Here is a 19,313-nt window from a genome sequence, read left to right on the forward strand (position 1 = left end):
CTGTCTTTTTGTTACCCTTTGCTCTTCTGACATAACTAGTCATATATCTTCTTCTGGTAATATGTCTCCTTGATTCTATCTTTTTATGTCACTTCTTGTGTACTAGTTGTATGTGATGATATGTTTACAACCACTCACTATATATCTCTCTATTACCTTCTGGGTGAGCCTCGATTTCCATTTTCAGAGATTATGGTATTCCAAAATTCCCAACTACCTAACTTCACTAGGGAAATATTGGTATTGAATAGATGGGTTCTTTCATAATAACAATACCTCAAAATTGTAGAGTACTTCAAAGTGTTATACAAATATGATCACTATTCTTATTAAAATTGTTGTTCATAGCTATGAGTAATTGGATAAATAAACAATCTTACTAGATTCTAAAATAAGCAATACAATATGTACCCATTTTACAGATTAGGAAACTCAGACCCCAAAAGGTTGACATCCAGGATCATAAAATCACAGAACCATGGAATTTTAGAGCTAGAATAGTAGAGTTCATCTGGATGATTTTCAATGAATATTTTTTAACAATGAACTTAGAGGTCATTTAGTCCAACCCCTCATTATACAGATGATGAAACTGAGGCATAGCTGAAAGTCCCAAAAGGTTTAAGTGACTTGCTCTAGATTACACAGCTAGTTATTAACAGAACCTGAATGAGAATCCAGGTCTACTGACTCTCAGTTAAAAGGTCCTTCCTCTATGATAGTGTTCAATTCTCAGTGTACAGAACTATAGTTATAAAAGATGTGAGTGGCTGGCTCTGTGGTGACTCCAGTACCCCCTTGAAAATATCTGTCACCTCTCCATAAGTTCAGTCATTTCAGTTCTATATAACTCTTTATGACCCCATTTGGGATTTTCTTGGCAAAGATGCTGGAGTGGATTGCCATTTCCTTCTCCAGCTCATTTTACAGATGAGGAAACTGAAGAAAATGGGGTTAAGTGACTTGCCCACGGTCACACAGCTAGCAAGTGTCTGAAACCAGATTTGAACTCAGGAAGATGAATCTTCCTAACTTCAGGTCCAGCACTCTTTCCACTGCACCACCTACCATAAATGGTCTGTTCAGGACACCTGCTTACTCTCTCTATCTCATACACATACCTCCCTCTTCCACAGGAAGGACTTTGAATTGAATGCTCTCAATGCAAGAATTGAGGATGAGCAAGCTCTAGGCAGCCAACTGCAGAAGAAACTCAAAGAACTACAGGTAAGGCCTGGGAATGAGGTGGACATATGAGTCATGAGGCACAGAAAACTTTTGTCTGGTTTATGGCTTCCCCACAAGTTCTTCCATGGCTTCTCCTGTTCATATGATTAGACCTTTTCAGGTAAGGTTGAGGGCTAGAACTCCATCATGAACCAATCAAGAAGAAAATGGAGATACACCAACAATCCCATGGAGGATTATCAAGCCCTTTGTTGTCTGAAAAGCAAGAACTCGCTCATTCTGTTTAGCCCCAACAGGCACCATCATTACACTGAATTAGGTTGTGGGTGGGGGGAGCAAGTCATCACAAAATGGACACCCAACCCATCAGACAAGGTTTTAACTTGCTTTAAAGTCCAGCATCATGGGAATTCAGGGAATGATAGGACTAGAGAAAAATTTAGAGATCATGTAATGCAAGTCTCTCATTTTTATAATTGAGGAAACTAGGGCTCAGGAAAGTTAAATGATTTTCCAAACACCATTCAGGTAATAAATAACATGTTGAAGATTTGAACCTGGGTTAACTGACTACCAATCCAGCTGTCTTTCAGTAGACCATGCTACTTACTCCTTTCATCCTGAGGGCAGTACTGTTTCCTGATATTACTAGAACCTCCTTAGGGAGGACATTGAAGTCTACTTATCCTGCTAAAACAATAGGAACAAGTGAAATGTAACTTTTGCCAGTAATTCATACACTTGTAGCCTCTAATCTCTTTCCTTTCTCCATCTTTGATTTCTTGGGCCAGAGAAGCCAAGAGGCTTTTCTCCACATAGCTTGTATTTCACTGAATGATATAGTTCTCTCCTTTTTTCCTTTCTGTTCTCATCATGACAGATTCAGAATTCTTTTTTTGGGGGGGTGGTGAGGCAATTGGGGTTAAGTGACTTGCCCAGGGTCACACAGCCAGTAAGTGTCAAGTGTCTGAGGCCAGATTTGAACTCAGGTCCTCCTGATTCCAGGGCTGGTGCTCTATCCACTGTGCCACCTAGCTGCCCCCAGACTCAGAATTCTAAGATTACAAGGTCCTTAGCAATCACTGAGTCCAACCCCAGCACCACTTATCTTTCATTTCACTGTTCTCTCACCTGACTCTCATTACCTCTTGTAGGACCAGAGATGTGGAACCTTCTAGTCCAACTTCCTTATTTTATAGATGAGGAAACTAAACTCTCAGGAGGTTAAATGACTTGCCCAAGATTACATGGTAATAAGTGGCAGAGGATAGGTTCAAATCCCTCTTGACCTCTTCTTCCCTCTCATTTTCTCTTTCTTCCAAAAATGTCTATGAAATTGCAACATTGGGCTCTGCCTACTCTAACTGGTATTCTCTACAATAGCATTTGGCCAACAATTGGATAAAATTAGACCTACTTTCTCAATTTATAGGAATTAATGTTGAAAATTATAGTGGATTTGAATACGGCCCCCCCACAAAAGCTTTCTAAATCAGGTGCAAATCCATGTCTTCACCTGATAAACCTTAGCTTTAGAGGCCTTTGGGCCTAAAATATGTTGAGACATGGCCCTCTTGTGAGATAGCCTATGACAATCAATAGCCATTGAACCTCACTCTGGAATCCAGAAGGTTTGAGTTCATTCTCTGAATGAAGACTCACTAATAAAGAAAATGACCCTCCCATATCTCCAAAGGCTAATGCTTCAGTCTAATTCTATGACTCTTTAAAAGTTCTAGGTAACACTGTTGGTCCTTCTTGTCTTCATTAAGAGACACAGGACTTCCCCCTCTCTCATGATACTCTACAAAAAATATTTTAAATGACAATCACAGACCTTGGAACAAAGGACTTCAACCCCCTTCAAGAGCTTAGTTTCAATACCTTTCATTCCATGAGCAGTATCTTATCCTCCAAAGTCTTTAAAAAACTAAATGAGGGTCCATTTCAAGGTGATTTTCAGAAGTCCTTACATCCTATAGAATTTAGGTCTAAGGGATGCTATAGGCAGAGAGGCAATGTGACATAGTGGATAGAGTGCTGGATTTTAAGTCAGAAAGACCTGGATTCGAATCCCACCTCCAACCCACACTAGCTGTGTGACCCATTGAATGTCTCGGACCTTCAGTTTCTTTCTTTTTTTTTTTTGCAGGGCAATGGGGTTTAAGTGACTTGCCCAGGGTCACACAGCTAGTAAGTGTCTGAGGCTGGGTTTGAACTCAGGTCCTCCTGAATACAAGGCTAGTGCCTTATCCATTGTGCCACCTAGCTGCCCCCCTTCAGTTTCTTAATAGATAAAATGAGGGGTGGGTTCAATGACCTCTCAAATCTGTCCCACTTCTACATTTATGATCCTGTAACTTTTAGAATATGACAAATTAGAACTCAGATCCTGACTTGGGTATTCCACAATGAAAGACTCTGAATCTCTGAGTAAGTAATGTCTCTTCTCTCTGACACCCAGGCTCGAATCGAGGAGCTGGAGGAGGAGCTGGAAGCAGAGAGGACAGCCCGAGCCAAGGTGGAGAAGCTGCGCTCAGACCTGTCCAGGGAACTGGAGGAGATCAGTGAGAGGCTGGAGGAGGCCGGCGGGGCCACATCCGTCCAGATCGAGATGAACAAGAAGAGGGAGGCTGAGTTCCAGAAGATGCGCAGGGACCTGGAAGAGGCGACGCTGCAGCATGAGGCCACAGCAGCCGCCCTGCGCAAGAAGCACGCAGACAGTGTGGCTGAGCTGGGAGAGCAGATTGACAACCTGCAGAGGGTCAAGCAGAAGCTGGAGAAGGAGAAGAGTGAGTTCAAGCTGGAGCTGGATGATGTCACCTCCAACATGGAGCAGATCATCAAGGCCAAGGTGAGATCTCTACCTGAATGGCTGAGTCTCTTGCCCTCAATTTCCTCCATCTAGCTCCATCCACTCACTCTCCTCTTTATTTCATTTCTTCTTCCTGTGAACCAATCTTAACATCGACAATGAGGGTTAAGTGACTTGCCCAGGGTCACACAGCTAGTAAGCGTCAAGTGTCTGAGGCTGGATTTGAACTCAGGTCCTCCTGAATCCAAGGCCAGTGCTTTATCCACTGCACCACCTAGCTGCCCCTCCATTCTTCTTTAATGCCCCACTCTCAGAGCCCACATTTTTACATCATGTCCTTACCCTCAATTCTTCATTGCTCTCTCCATTCTCAGGCTAACCTGGAGAAGATGTGCCGAACCCTAGAAGACCAAATGAATGAGCATCGCAGCAAGGCAGAGGAGACACAACGTTCTGTCAATGATCTCACCAGTCAAAGGGCCAAGTTGCAGACAGAAAATGGTGAGGCTGGGCTAGACTGAGCTGGTGAACACCTTTCCCCACAACATGAATGGGCTCAGGCCCCACTCCCGAAATCAATCACATTACTAGGAAGGCCTAAAAGATCACCACTCCACCATCTCATCATCCACATATACACTGACGTACTACAAGCCCCTGCTCCAAATCATTCCAGAGATCGGAGACGAAGGGTCAGGACAGGGCTGTTGGATAGGGAAGGGGATTACTAACACTATGTTCTCTGTACTTCCCCAGGTGAGCTGTCCCGTCAGCTGGATGAGAAGGAGGCTCTGATCTCCCAGTTGACCAGAGGCAAGCTTACCTACACTCAGCAACTGGAAGATCTCAAGAGGCAGCTGGAAGAAGAAGTCAAGGTGAGGCTAGGACTTCTCATCCATTTCCAGTCCCTGGAACATTCTTCTGGTGGGGAACAAAAATTAGCAACTACCTCAGCCCCTTATTTCCCACACAACCCCCAAAATGAGACCTACCACTTTCCTACTGTTTGCCCAGACCTCCAACAGGTGTCTGGCCCCTGCTGCTCCAGTAACTCCTCAGTTCTCCCAGTCTCATTTGCTAGGTTGAGCTCTACAGAGGCCTCTGTTCCCAATAATTGAGTATGAAGGACTTAGAAATGATCTAGGGAAAGAAGGAAACTTAATAGATAGCTAAGGATGAGAGGAAATGGAGAGACAGCAAGGACTGGAGAAATGGACACCCTTGATGGAACATGAAGATACAACACTGGCTCTGGAGTTAAGATCTAGCTTTGAGCCCTGGCTCAACTACTTGTGTGACCTTGGCCAAGTTCTATAATGTCTCTTGGCCTTACTTTCCTCATCTGAAAAATGAGGGAGTCAGACTAGGGTCTTGAAGAGTCTACCAGCTCTAAATCCTAGAGACACCATGGGATAGTGCATAGAATGTTGAACTTGGAGTCAGGAGGACCTGGGCTCAAAGTGCACCCCAGATGCATCCCAGCTATTTGACCCTGGAAAGCTACTTAATCACTCTGTGCCTCAATTTCCTCATCTGTAAAATTAAGGGGTTGGACTCAATAGCTTTTGAGGTCCCTTCCAGCTCTCAACCCATAATCTTTTTTTTTTTGTTTTGTTTTTGCTGGACAATTGGGGTTAAGTGACTTGCCCAGGGTCACACAGCTAATAAGTGTTAAGTGTCTGAAGCTGGATTTGAACTCAGGTCCTCCTGAATCCAGGGCCAATGCTCTATCCACTGCACCACCTAGCTGTCCCTTCAACCTATAATCTTTGACACAGAGTAAGTTCTCAGTAAATACTTGCAGATTTGTTTAATGTATTGACTAGGAGTAAGGACAAAGGGTAGACTCCAAGAAGAAGTTAATATCAAAAAACTGAAGGGGAAAAACCAAAGTGGGGGACGGAAGGTAGGATTTGTCTTCACTTGGTGCACATAATCGCTTCCTCTTCCACCCATCACTCCCAGGCAAAGAATGCCTTGGCTCACGCCCTGCAATCAGCCCGGCATGACTGTGATCTCCTAAGAGAACAATATGAGGAGGAAACTGAGGCCAAGGCCGAGCTCCAGCGTGTCCTGTCCAAGGCCAACTCAGAGGTGGCACAGTGGAGGACCAAGTATGAGACAGACGCCATCCAGAGGACTGAAGAGCTGGAGGAGGCCAAGTGAGTCCCTGGGGTCTCCCCAATGCCCAGTCACCAAAGAGAGCATAAGCAAGGCTCAGGGCTCAGGGGCCAGATCTCTCTTCCAGATGCTCTTTAGGGGTGGGAGACAAACCCCTTTCCCCACTCCTGCATCTTCTCCTCTCAGGGAAGCTTTTTGCTCGGGTTATGTTTCGGATTTGAATATAAGACGAACAAAAGGTTTGTCTGTGTGCAGAGAATTACGACATGAGACAGGGCACTGAAGCCCTGGGAAGGGCTGCATGGCAGGGTCTGTGAACTCAATGCAGGAAATGTGCCTCTCTATCATATTTGGATCTAGAACTCTATGCTGGGTTATAAGGAAATCTGTTTTTGGAGTGTGGCATTGATGGTTCCTTGTCTTAAGTCAATGTCACAGAGATTAAGTGCTAATTTTGTATACCCTAGATTGTGCTGGTACCTGTTCTTGGATCATTTGTTCTTAGTTTCTCTAGCATGGGTTCTGGATCATTTCAATGTTCTTAACTCCTCTTCCAGTCACAATGCCATTTGCATGTTCTCTAGATCACTCTGATGCCTGGTTCTAGATTTCTCTAAGAAGGATTCTAGGCTCCCAATACTTGTTGGTCTTGAGTGACTGTGTTGTATGTTGCCTAGCTCACTCTGCTACCTGGTCTCAGGCTTCTCTAGGTTTCTCTAAAAAGGTTCTAGGAGTGCCCAGGAATCATTCTCCAGAAGGTTCATGCTGTTTCCCTTTTCCTCCCACCTCCACCCTGGGCAGGAAGAAGCTGGCCCAGAGGCTGCAGGATGCAGAGGAGGCCGTGGAGGCCGTGAATGCCAAGTGTTCATCCCTGGAGAAGACCAAGCACCGACTGCAGAACGAAATCGAGGACCTGATGGTGGATGTGGAGCGGTCCAATGCTGCCGCTGCTGCCCTGGACAAGAAACAGAGGAACTTTGACAAGGTGGGGATGGGATGGAGAGGGACTGCCACAGGGTCATTGCTTTAGCACTTGAAGGGATGTTAAAGGACATTCAGGACAGTGCCTTCATCCTCTAGGTGAGGAAATTAACTTGCCCAGTGTCATGCAGGTATCAAGTGGGGAACCCAGGGTTCAGTTCCAGGTGCTATGAGTCCAAATCCAGTCCTTTTTACTGGGTGGGCCTTGCTCCCCATGAAGAAGGGAAGAAAGACAAGGGGGTGGGATCTCCACAATGGGGCTAGAGCAAGAGGCAGGGGAACAGAAGAAAGAGGAAACTAGATAAGAGTAGAAGGGGCCAAAGAAGACCATAGAGAAGCTTAGGGATGCCCAGGGGGAAGAGCCCAGGCATGGAAGAGGAGGCAGAGAGAGAGATTTGGGGAGAGGAAGCCAAGGGGATGGGGAGATGGGAGGCTAGGAGGGGCAAGGAAGGGAAGGAGGTAGAAGGAGAAGTGGGCCAGGGAGTGAGTCTGGAAGGAGACCCCAAGAATGCAGCTGAGGGGAGTGGAGCCTGGAGACTTTGCTGAGTCAGCTGGTCCCCATCCTTGGCCCTTAACAAGATTCAGAGAAACTTGGACAAGGTGTGGGAGAAAAGGATGGGGAAAAGGGACTAGGTAAGAAGGATGAGGATTAAAGATGGAGAATCCAAGTAGAGAGATGGAGGGAGAGGAAAAAAGAAGAAAGGGCAAGAAGGAGAAGGAATATGGCAGAAGAACAAGGTGTGAAAGAGAAAGATAGCACTAGAGGGGCAAATGGAAGGGGGTAATTAGCAGTAAAAGGACCAGGAGAAGCTCTCCTGGGGGTGAAGGAGACAGTGCCGTGGCTGGAAATAGAAGCCACAGATCATGGCGCCTCTAGCCCAGAACCCTGGGGGTGGAGCTGCTGGAAGAGCAGAGAGCCAGCCCTGGGAAGCTGTGGGGAGTGATCTGCTCCCTGTTTTTGCCTAGATCCTTGCCGAGTGGAAGCAGAAATATGAGGAGTCTCAGTCAGAGCTGGAGTCATCCCAGAAGGAGGCGCGTTCCCTCAGCACCGAGCTCTTCAAGCTCAAGAACGCCTACGAGGAATCCCTGGAGCATCTGGAGACCTTCAAGAGGGAAAACAAGAACCTCCAAGGTGAGTCAGGGAGGGCTCAGGGTAAAAGAAGGAGGCAGCGGTAGATGTGGTGATGAGCTGGCCCGGTCACCATGATCTCCCACCTGTTAGGTCAACTGATGGCTCAGGAGCCACAGTTCTCCTGGGGGATCCTGATGATTCCTGGGGCCAAATGCTCCCTCCCCTGAGGGATCATGCCAAGGATCCCAACCCCATAACTAGGTCATCTGTCTTTGACTCACAGAGGAGATCTCAGACCTGACAGAACAGTTGGGTTCCACCGGGAAGAGCATCCATGAGCTGGAGAAGATCCGGAAACAGCTGGAGGCTGAGAAGCTAGAGCTGCAGTCGGCCCTGGAGGAAGCAGAGGTGAGGGAGGCCTGGGCCACCCCTTGTGCCCTTCCTCCCCCTGTAACTCCCCTACATTCTCTCTTACCTCCATCCCTCCACTCTACCTTTCAAATGCCATCTGCCTGTCTCTCCTTTTCTGCCTCCTTTTCAGTAGCTCCCAGATCATAGGCTTAGAGGTTCTGACCTTAAAAAGGCCTTAAAGGTTATCAAGTCCATCTCTTTCCTTTAATAGAGGAAGAAACAGAATTTCCTACATAACTCCCCCCAGGTCATCCAGGTAGTAAGTGGCAAAGAGGAGATTCAAACCCAAGGCTTCTGAATCCAAATGCAGGGCTCTTTCTTCTCCCTGAACCATGCTGTACCCATTTCCTTTACTGAGCCAATTCTTTCTACTCTATTATCTTTCTATTACCTCTCCTCTGTCTGTGAAGTCCCCACCTCCTTCCTTAATTTCTTTCTTTCTTTCTTTCTTTTTTTTTGACTCAGACTATGATTTCATTGGAATCAGGAGTTTATTAGGGAGGACTCCATGCAGATCTAGCAGTCTACTCATGGGGAACTCCACCCGTTCCACAACATGTAGTCTTAGAGAATTAGTTGCCTGGAAAAATGAGGGGTCGAGTGACTTACGCAGGCTCACTCAGTGTGTAGCAGAGGTGGTGTTCGAGCTGAGGTTGTTCTGTCTCAATCCATCTGCGGATCCATTATGTCAAGCTGACATTCCCCCTTCCCTTATTCTTGACCCCACTCAGCATTTTTAACTTGTCATATGCTGTCTCTCTCCACATGTTCCCATGGTCCTAAAAACCGTTCACCCTTAGCTCTTCTCCTTCATCCTCCCAGGCCTCCTTGGAGCATGAGGAGGGCAAGATCCTCCGGGCACAGCTGGAGTTCAACCAGATCAAGGCAGAGATTGAACGCAAGTTGGCAGAGAAGGATGAGGAGATGGAGCAGGCCAAGCGCAACCACCTACGGGTGGTGGACTCCCTGCAGACCTCCCTGGATGCTGAGACCCGCAGCCGGAACGAGGCTCTTCGGGTGAAGAAGAAGATGGAGGGAGACCTCAACGAGATGGAGATCCAGCTCAGCCATGCTAATCGCATAGCTGCAGAGGCCCAGAAGCAAGTCAAGACCCTACAGGGCTTGCTCAAGGTACGCTACCTTTTTCAGAAGCAGAGGCATCTCCCCTATCATCACTGCAGAAACAATTTAAGTGTCTTAACAGCTGTTTAGTAGTTCAGCAGAAAGGGCAATGGAATTGGAGACAGATTTAAATCCTGCCTCCATTACCTAGGACAAGTCACTTAGCGTCCCCAGGCCTCAGTTTCCACATGTGTAAAACAAGGGCGTTAGACTGGATAATAATAATAACAATAATTGTTGTGGTTGTTGCTGCTGTTCAGTCATTTCAGTTGTGTCCATCTCTTCATGACTCTACTTGGCGTTTTCTTGGCAAAGGTACTAGAGTGGTTAGCCATTTCCTTCTCCAGCTCATTTAACAGATGAAGAAACTGAGGCAAACAGGGCTAAGTGACTTGCCCAGGGTCACACAGCTAGTAAGTGTCTAAGGACAAATTTGAACTCAGATCTTCCTGACTCTAGGCCCAGTGTTCTATCCTCTAGCTACTCTAGGTGGCCTCCAAGATCTCTATTAGTTTTAAATCCATGATCCTATATTGGGAGCAAATTCTGGTACAGTCCCCCAAACCCTGCTGCCTTCAGCTCAAAAGTCAGAACAGAGATATTGGTCATCGTGTGAGAAAATGGGAACCCCAACTTTTTTAGCCCATCATGGATCTCATAGCTGCCCAGGTCAGCCCAGACAGGGTCACTCTCATCTACCCACTCAGTTGATACTACTGCCCTTATCCTATCTAATGTCAGTTTCCTTCATTCTCAGGACACCCAGATCCAACTGGATGATGCGGTCCGGGCCAACGATGACCTGAAGGAGAACATTGCCATTGTGGAACGCCGAAACAACCTGCTACAGGCAGAGCTTGAGGAGCTACGGGCTGTGGTGGAGCAGACAGAGAGGGCCCGGAAGCTGGCTGAGCAGGAACTCATTGAGACCAGTGAGCGGGTGCAGCTGCTCCACTCCCAGGTGAGAGGGAAACTTCTGGACAGCCCAAACCATGCAGAACCCCACTGGTCTTTGTACCAAGAGGCTACTAGTAAATATTTAACAGCCGCCCACTCAAGAGTAACATACTTTTCAGTTTAATCTGCATCACCTTGTTAAGTCTACAAACCAATAAAACAATAAATGAAGCCCTGGTTTGTAGTTTGCTGATTTCTGAGGTATAAATGCTCACACTTAATTGATGCTTGGTTTTGGTTTTGTTTTGTTCACACTTAATTTAACAACTGACTCTTGAGCCCAAGCTGGGTCCAGCACATCCCTGGTTGTAGCTTTCAACAATCCCACCAGAGCAGGTGGTCTAGAACAAAACCACTTGTTGGGTGTCCTCTCTGAGTATAGCACATGACACAAATTACAGAATGTTAGAGTTGGAAGAGACCTCAGCAGGCATCGAGTCTGATCAGAACTCCTCCAAAAACCAAATCCCTACTATAATATCCCCAGCAAATGGTCATCCAGCCTCTGCTCCTCCAATGGGAAGGAGCCATCTGAACAGCCCGCTGAATGGACTTAATGATCAACTCTGTTAGATGGCTTTTCTGGCATTGAGCCCAAATGTGTTTCTTTGGTATTTCCAGCCTCAGTTTCCTTGTCCATCAAGGACTAGATCCTGTCATCCTTTAATTATATACCTGATTATGCCAGGATTATCGACTAGGACATTTTCTTTATAAAGGTTGCACGAGAGGAGGGGAAAGAGAACTAAACTTGGAATCAGGAGAATTGGATCTGAATCCCACCTCAGATGCTGAGTAGCTGTGTGACCATGGGCAAGTCACTTAACTTCTGAGATCCTCAATTTACTCAACTGTAAAATGGGCATAAGGATCCTCGAGCCCTCAGGGCTTCTGTGAGAACAGTGTTTCTCAAACCTTAAAGTACCAGATAAATATACAAGATAACTGTAAATGTTACCATTGTTTATGTCCTTTTAGATAAAGGAACTGGACTTGTTTCGGTTCATTGTTGGGGGTAAACCACCCTCGGACAGGGCCAATCCAGTGAGTCATGAATTTTGTTGTGTGTTTTTTTCCTCCCGATTTAGAACACCAGCCTAATCAACCAGAAGAAGAAGATGGAGGCAGACCTCTCTCAGCTCCAGACAGAAGTGGAAGAGGCCGTGCAGGAGTGCAGGAATGCTGAGGAAAAGGCCAAGAAGGCCATCACCGACGTGAGTCCGGAACCCACCATATACTCCCAACCCGTGTGGCATCATGGCCATTGGTAGGCCTAGGCCTAAAGAAGGCCCCCTCCCTCTCTCCCCACACCCCAGGCAGCCATGATGGCTGAAGAGCTGAAGAAGGAGCAGGATACCAGTGCCCACCTAGAGAGGATGAAGAAGAACATGGAGCAGACCATCAAGGACCTGCAGCATCGGCTGGATGAGGCCGAGCAGATCGCCCTCAAGGGAGGCAAGAAGCAGTTGCAGAAGCTCGAGGCCCGGGTGCGAGAGCTGGAGAATGAGCTTGAGTCTGAGCAGAAACGGAACGCCGAGTCGGTCAAGGGCATGAGGAAGTGTGAGAGGCGCATCAAGGAGCTCACCTACCAGGTGAGTCAGACAGTGACTTTTAGAACTGAGTGTTCTCAGCTCCTTTGATCTAGACCAGTGGCATCAAGCTCAAATAGAAATGGGGGCCACTAAACCCTAGAAAGATCCCTGCAAGCTGCAATTCACTTAGAAAACCACATATTAACATCATCTATGTTCTACCAGTTACATCTTAATCTGGTATTTCAGGCCGCATGTGGCCTAGTGTGTTTGGATACCTCTTATTTAGAACTAGGGTCCCTAAGATAAAGTGAGCCCTTTCTCCTTGGCCTACAGCATGGCAAGCCTCTTCCTGGGGTGGAGAAAGCAGCAGCTAATGCCTGGCCCCTGCCGCAACTCATAGTCATATCCCACATCATCTGCCTCTTGAACTACCACCCCTTTTAAACTCAACCTCCTAGCGGAGCATCATGGGAATATACCCAGAATTCTGGATAAAGATCATCCAACATAGCTCAAGAACCACATTTTAGAACAAGAAGTAAATAGAATCATCCCCTAAAGAGCTCTGGAGGTCTCCAGACCCTAGAAGCACCACCTGAAATACTTTAAATCTTCTAGGCAAGAACCAAAAGAGATGATGCCACTTTCAACTCAAACTCTAAGCTTTTGTTCTCCAGAATCAAATTCTGGAGAAAGTTCTTTCTTCCTAAAAAAAAATGACGCTATGCCTCTAGAGTAAGGATTAGTGGTGCTGCTTGTCCAAGGACCTGGAACATACCACCTTCCATGTGATGATTCCATTTTAGGAAAAATCTCAAGATCACATCTGGGGTTCTAGAACCAACTTTGTCCTGTACTCTAGAGAACGGTTCTTTAACTGCAGTCTGTGAAGGGGTTCATAGACTCCATAAAACTGCTAAAAGGGTCTATGACACTGAAAAAAGTAAAGAACCCCACCTCTAGAGCCAAAGCCCAGAGTCTCATCTTTTTCACTGGATAAATCTCAACTCATGCCTCCCACTCCCCTCCATTCCTTTTCCATGGAAATAAAGAGATTATGATGGTAGTGAATGAAAAGCAGAAAATGGTTGGTTTGTAGTAAAGGATATAATGAAAAATAATAAAAGGATAGGAGAAAAAAAAGCCAGTAGGCTCTCCAGTGACTTCTTCATCCCTGTCCCCGGCAGACAGAGGAAGACAGGAAGAACCTGCTTCGGCTGCAGGATCTGGTGGACAAGTTACAACTGAAGGTCAAGGCCTATAAGCGGCAGGCTGAGGAAGCGGTAAGTTTCCACTTCATGGGAATTGGGAAGCCTGGGCAGTGGATCCAGGAGATAGGAGTCTGGATCAGGGTAGCCCAACTGAGGCCCCCAAATGGAAAGGGAGTTAGTTCCCCAAGCCAAAAATGCCAAGGGAACCCCTTCTATGCTTATCCCTTCCATCCCCAATCATTTCTTCCTGATCTTTTCCCTGCCCATGCTTCAGGAGGAACAAGCCAATACCAACCTGTCCAAGTTCCGGAAGGTCCAGCATGAGCTTGATGAGGCAGAGGAACGGGCTGACATTGCTGAGTCCCAGGTCAACAAGCTTCGGGCCAAGAGCCGTGACATCGGTGCCAAGGTGAGCCCCCTTGTGTAGGGTACTCCCAATTGCCAGACATTGTACCTTCAATGCCCCATACTCACTCTAGCAAACAAGACCCATCCTGGACACCATTGCTTCCTCAGACATGGCACCTGCCTGAAGGAGCATCCCCCTATGGGGTACCCTGTACACAGCTCTCCCCACATGGTTTCCCAAACATTGGGTTTCTCATCCTCTGGGTTTCTCAGACCTTAGGCTCCATACCCCAGCAGACCAAGACGATCTTTTCTGAATCTAATTACTGCTAACTAGCTGTCACCTTCAGTAAGTCATTTCTCAATGACTGAGCCTCAATTTCTATTTCTGTAAAATGAGGTTTGACTAGATTTTTTAAAGTCCCTTCTAACTAAAATTCTATGATTCTATAAATCTCATAGCCAGACTTATCATCATCCCTGAAACTGTACCCATTATGACCCTTGAGATTCTTGACCTCTGCCATTTTGACCCTGAACGTATACCCCCTGTGATCCAAGCCTTGGGGAACTTTTACACTGATTCCCAAGAGCCTCCCACACAACCTCCACCTGTCAATTAGCCCCATACCTGCCCTCTTCACAGAATTGAAGCCCAGAACCAGACCCTTCTCCCACAATCCAGGTCCCTGGGTCCCTTTCCTCAGAACTGACTCGGACTTTGTTTCCTTTCAGAAGGGCTTGAATGAGGAGTAGCCAGGCCACAATGTCCTGCCCTGACTTGGAGTGGCTATTATGGGCCCTCTCAACTCCATGGTCCCTGTACAGTAGACCTTGCCTAGGAAGTAGAATAAAACATCCTCCTAGAAGCTGAGACACTGGTTCCTGCCTTTTCTTCTGCGCCACCTCACCCTAACGTAGAGAACATGGGGAGACAAGTTGAATTATTGGGAAGAAGAAGATTCAGGGGTCTGAGTTAGGGGATGCCCTCTTAAATGGTATTCATTCAAGTAGCTCCCTTCTCCCTACACTTTGGGATGCCCAGGGCCTGAATCTATAGCCCATAGAGAACAACATAGAATAAGAGGCCTCATGAAACAGTAGAAAGAATGCTGACTCTGGATTTATAGAACCTGGGTTCAAATCTTACCTCCAATATGTAAAACCTGTATGACTTTGAGCAAAGTCACTTAATTTTTCTGAGTCTCAGTTTCCTTATCTGTTAAAAATACGGCTTCCAAATCTTTTCTATATTATGGTCTATGATCCTATGAATAGACCAGAGAGTCCTCCTGATGGTCCCCTCTGACTGGAGGCCTTGCCCAAAGACGAGACCCAAAGAGGTTAGGACGGCTCTAGAGTTTGGTCAAACTGGGCCAGTCATATTGACCTATGCACACACCCCATGAGCAAGGATTGACAGACCTGGAGAAAACAGCCATCTGCTCACTGCATCCCATTTCTGTCAGACACAAGATGGCCTCTCGTATCCATTGCTCTGGTTCACTCCCAAGGACATTGGAATGCTGTGAGCCCTATAAGATAGTCCTCCTGAGTGAGGGAATAACCTTCTAAGTCCCAGTGAAGGTCACTGTAAAAGGCAACAAAGACTGGGAACCCAGATGTGATGGAGGTCGTGTTGGCTCCTCACCTATCATGGCATTCTATGTTACTTAGTGAGATGGTCACCACTCCACCAGCCCACATCCAAGTACCTGCTTAGGGGCTCCTCTCCTCTCTGCTCACCCAGTGTTTTCCTTGGTGTGTGGAGGAGTCTGCTTTTCTCCCACTAGAAAAGAGGAGTCAAATACCCAGCCCTTGGGCCAAATGTGGCCCACAACATTCCTGTGTGCCCCCTGAGCCAGATTCAAGATGTAATTGGGAAATATTTAACAAAATAAAAATACAGTAAAACCTAGGTAATATCACACTTTAAAACTGAGTCAAAACACAGCCTGCAGGGATCCCTTTTATGATATAGTGGCCTCCATTTCTATTTGAGTTTGACCCCATTGCTCTAGGACCCTATGTTCCTTTTTGTTTTTTGTTTTTTGGGGGGTTTTCGTGGGGCAATTGGGGTTAAGTGACTTGCCTAGGGTCACACAGCTAGTAAGTGTAAAGTGTCTGAGGCTGGATTTGAACTCAGGTACTCCTGACTCCAGGGCTGGTGATCTATCCACTGCACCACCTAGCTGCCCTGCCCCCATGTTCCTTTTTTATGCTCTTACTCCCCTTAAGCTCTATACCTCTCCTTCCCTACCCTTGCTCCTTCCAGGGTGGAGGGATGTTCTCTTGACCCATGAGGGCCAACGCTTCCTGAGAGAAGCAGAACAGGTGTGTCATAGAATAGAGGGATGGTGGGAGGAGACCTCAAGGATAAGGAAAGTTGGGTACATGGTCACTGAGCACAAAGACATTGGTGCCCAAAGATGGGCAAAGGTAAAACCCAAAGAAATTCCCTTCTGCTACTACCCTCCAACTCCCAGTCCTGGCTGCATAGCTATAAGTCCTCAGTCCTTCCCACGCAGCCCAGTAGCCCTGGGATGGAGTCAAAATGGCGTATAGGCCTCCCATCTAAGGAAAAATACTTTATTGGGGGAGGGGCTTCATTGAGTGAGGCTAGAGCAGTTGTTCTTAACCCAAGAGATCTGAGATGGATCTTATGGGGAACTTAGATAGGGGAAAAAGATTATATCTTTGTTTTCAATGGGAAAAGACTCTGACTGAAATTTAGCATTTCCTTTCATGATGAATGTAGGCCACAGGTGGCATAATGGATAGAGTGTTGGGCCCAGAGTCAGAAAGACCCGAGTTTGAATCTGACCTCCTAAACGTTCTGTGTGATCCTGGGCAAATCTTATAATTTCTGTTTGTTTCAGTTTCCTCAACTGGAAAATGGGGACAGTAATAGTTTCTACCCCCCAGGATTGTTGGGAGGATCAGATGAGATAGTATTTGTAAAAAGTGCCAGGCACAGAGTAGGAACTGAATCAATTCGTGTCTGCTTCCCTTCCCCTTACTAAAACATGTGGCTTTTTTACCAGGCTGCTAAAGGGGACCATAATGCAAAAAGGTTAAGAACCGCTGGGCCACAGGAAGGGGACACGAGTGGAAGGGAAGAGGAGGAAACTAGGGAAACGAAAGGGATACAGAGAATGACCAAGGAAGAGGGACAGAGGAAAAAAGAAATAGAGGCAGAATGCAGAAGAAAAATAGATGAGGTTTAGGGAGACACTCCATGAGCCAGTGACCTTCTCATCTTTCTCTTCCTCTTCCTACACTTTTTTTTCTCTCCTAGTCCCCTACTTATCCCCCTCTCCCTCTTTCCTGGCATTTCCCCCACTTTTGTTGCTGCTTCTCTCTTGGTCTTTTTGTCTCTGTCTCTGTCTCTGTCTTCCCTGTCCAGAACTGAGAGTCTAGGAAGTTCAGAAAGTGGAAATGAGACTAGTGAAAGTGGAAGAGAGAGAGAGAGAGAGAGAGAGAGAGAGAGAGAGAGAGAGGAGAGAGGAGAGAGAAGAGAGAGGAGCTAATTTTTTTTAAGCAGCAAGAAAGGCTAGAGAACAAAAGCAAAGGAAGAAAGAAGGATGCAAAGATAGAAGGAATACAAGAGGGGAGAAGGGGAGAGGAAGGAACAGAAGGGTGAATGGAGAGATAAGGGAGTTGATCTAAGAAATTTGAAAGGCTGGGGGGAGGTGGGAAAGGCAAGTGGACAAAGCAAACCCACATAGTCCTGGGTCACATTAGAGGGAAGCCTCACACTTCAGAGAAAATCCAAGTCACCGAGACATGCAATAGAGAGGCAAAGACTCAGAATGAGAAAGAAAGCAGATGGGAAGACAGAAACGCGGAGAGGCAAGCTGAGTCCCACAGGTGTAGAGATGGAAAGTGTGTCTTGTAGGGAGTAGCCTCCCCATTCCCCCCTTACCTGTAGCTTCGAAGTGCTGCTCTCAGAATCTAGCTCTCATCTTCTTAGTCGTTGAACAGAGTAGGGGAGTAGGTTTGGGAAGATAGGGACTAGGAGGAGGAGGAAGCCTTGATGAAAGGGGGGGGGCAGAGACCAGGACTGGAAAAGCAGAGCCTCAGAAGCAGTTTAACCCCTCCCTGTCCTCTCTCTCTTGTGAGGCACCAGGCTCCTGTATTGTACCCATTCAACCACCCCTCCCCACGCCCCTACCCTCAGTCCTTCATCTAGCCCACCAGTTTGCCTAGGACACAGGGTTCCTTAAGGACACGCCCTGTTCTCATTGCCCTGACTTGACCTCATCTAACCTGGCATTCTCAGCCCCCTTATCATGTATGTACCCAGGCTGGTGGGGGATAAGTACCAGTAGTGACATATAGGGCTCTGGGCTAAATAGCCCCTACTGTGACATGGAATGACCCTGAGTCTGGAGAAATAGGGCGTTTGGTATCCAGTAGGGGTGTAAAGAGGGATTTGAGGTGCACATCGGATAGTGGAGGGATCTGGGGCTCGTGGTAAAGGGAACTTGTGGGGGTACAAAGAAATATTCTGGGGGGCATTATGTAGCCTTTTGGGAAAAGAGGGTACATATTGCTGGGTACGGAAAGGGGTCCTGAAGAGCTGGGAATAGTGTGGGAGAGTGACTACAATGGAAAATTCCATTATTCTGGGGTGCTGACCTTGGCTTCCCTCCCTCTTTCACACTCCTGGAGCTATATTGAGAGGTGGCAGGGGATAGGGGATGAGAGGAGGGGGGGAAAGTCTGGGGAGAGTGTCCTGGCATGGGTTGGGAGGGGGTAGAATTTTGGCTTAGTTCCCTGGACACAATGTCCACTTAGTCACAACAGGCACGGTCTGCTGTGGGCTGACACCCACAGCCTCAATGAGGCAGCCCATTCCCAAGGGCATACACAAGGGTGCTCAGCAGGAGTTGGGGGAGCAGTGATGATAGCAACCCCCTGGAAGAGATGTGAGGGCACACACCCCTGAGGAAAGTAAAGTGGGGACCATGAAGGCACCTCTTTGGTAAGAGGGAGGGAGCAGACATAAAGGTTCCATCGCTCTGCCAGGAATGCCAAACTCAAAGCCTGAGTGTTAATCTCAAAGCATGACAGGCTTCCCAGTCATCCCCCCGGCACCTGTGTCCCCCATGCCACCCCACCTGCTCCAAATGAAAGGGAGCCCCTCACCACCACCCCCATCCTTTAGACCCTAGGATTAACACCTCCAGTGTTTCCTTGCCCAGCCCACCTCCCACCACCACCAGGGACAGAAGGACAAGGACCAGTGAGTGTGAGGGCCCCTGTATGATTGTATGTGTGTGACCGAGCAAATCTAAAGGTATGAGTGAGTATATGTATGGAAATGTGCACATATGGAAATATGCCCATGTGGTATATGAGGGAGAAGAGTGTATTGGTTACATATTCATATACTAGAAATATTGGATAGTAATAATCACTATCCGAAGAGACTTGAAGAGGGGGCAGCTAGGTGGTGCAGTGGATAAAGCACCGGCCCTGGATTCAGGAGGACCTGAGTTCAAATCCAGCCTCAGACACTTGACACTAGCTGTGTGACCCTGGGCAAG

The 19,313-nt window shown here is 47.0% G+C and overlaps 1 protein-coding gene across 2 annotated transcripts in view; it reads left to right on the forward strand.

The window, feature by feature from the left end:
• LOC122741012 (myosin-7) overlaps positions 1-14,636 on the forward strand; it is a 33,911-nt gene extending 19,275 nt beyond the window's left edge. The window contains exons 26-40 of one of the 2 annotated variants that reach the window (XM_043984014.1): positions 1,137-1,227; positions 3,653-4,042; positions 4,378-4,504; positions 4,760-4,878; positions 5,969-6,165; positions 6,926-7,109; positions 8,072-8,237; positions 8,461-8,585; positions 9,411-9,719; positions 10,468-10,671; positions 11,756-11,881; positions 11,984-12,259; positions 13,390-13,485; positions 13,688-13,822; positions 14,500-14,636. In XM_043984014.1, the coding sequence (XP_043839949.1) occupies positions 1,137-1,227; positions 3,653-4,042; positions 4,378-4,504; positions 4,760-4,878; positions 5,969-6,165; positions 6,926-7,109; positions 8,072-8,237; positions 8,461-8,585; positions 9,411-9,719; positions 10,468-10,671; positions 11,756-11,881; positions 11,984-12,259; positions 13,390-13,485; positions 13,688-13,822; positions 14,500-14,517 (2,563 nt within the window). In that variant the 3' untranslated portion in view covers positions 14,518-14,636. Of the gene's footprint in view, positions 1-1,136; positions 1,228-3,652; positions 4,043-4,377; positions 4,505-4,759; positions 4,879-5,968; positions 6,166-6,925; positions 7,110-8,071; positions 8,238-8,460; positions 8,586-9,410; positions 9,720-10,467; positions 10,672-11,755; positions 11,882-11,983; positions 12,260-13,389; positions 13,486-13,687; positions 13,823-14,496 lie in introns of both variants that reach the window. The other variant, XM_043984013.1, reaches the window with a different exon arrangement.
• The last annotated feature ends 4,677 nt before the right edge of the window (positions 14,637-19,313 follow it).

Source organism: Dromiciops gliroides, chromosome 2, assembly GCF_019393635.1.
Source record: "Dromiciops gliroides isolate mDroGli1 chromosome 2, mDroGli1.pri, whole genome shotgun sequence".
In the NCBI taxonomy this organism is placed as follows: domain Eukaryota; kingdom Metazoa; phylum Chordata; class Mammalia; order Microbiotheria; family Microbiotheriidae; genus Dromiciops; species Dromiciops gliroides.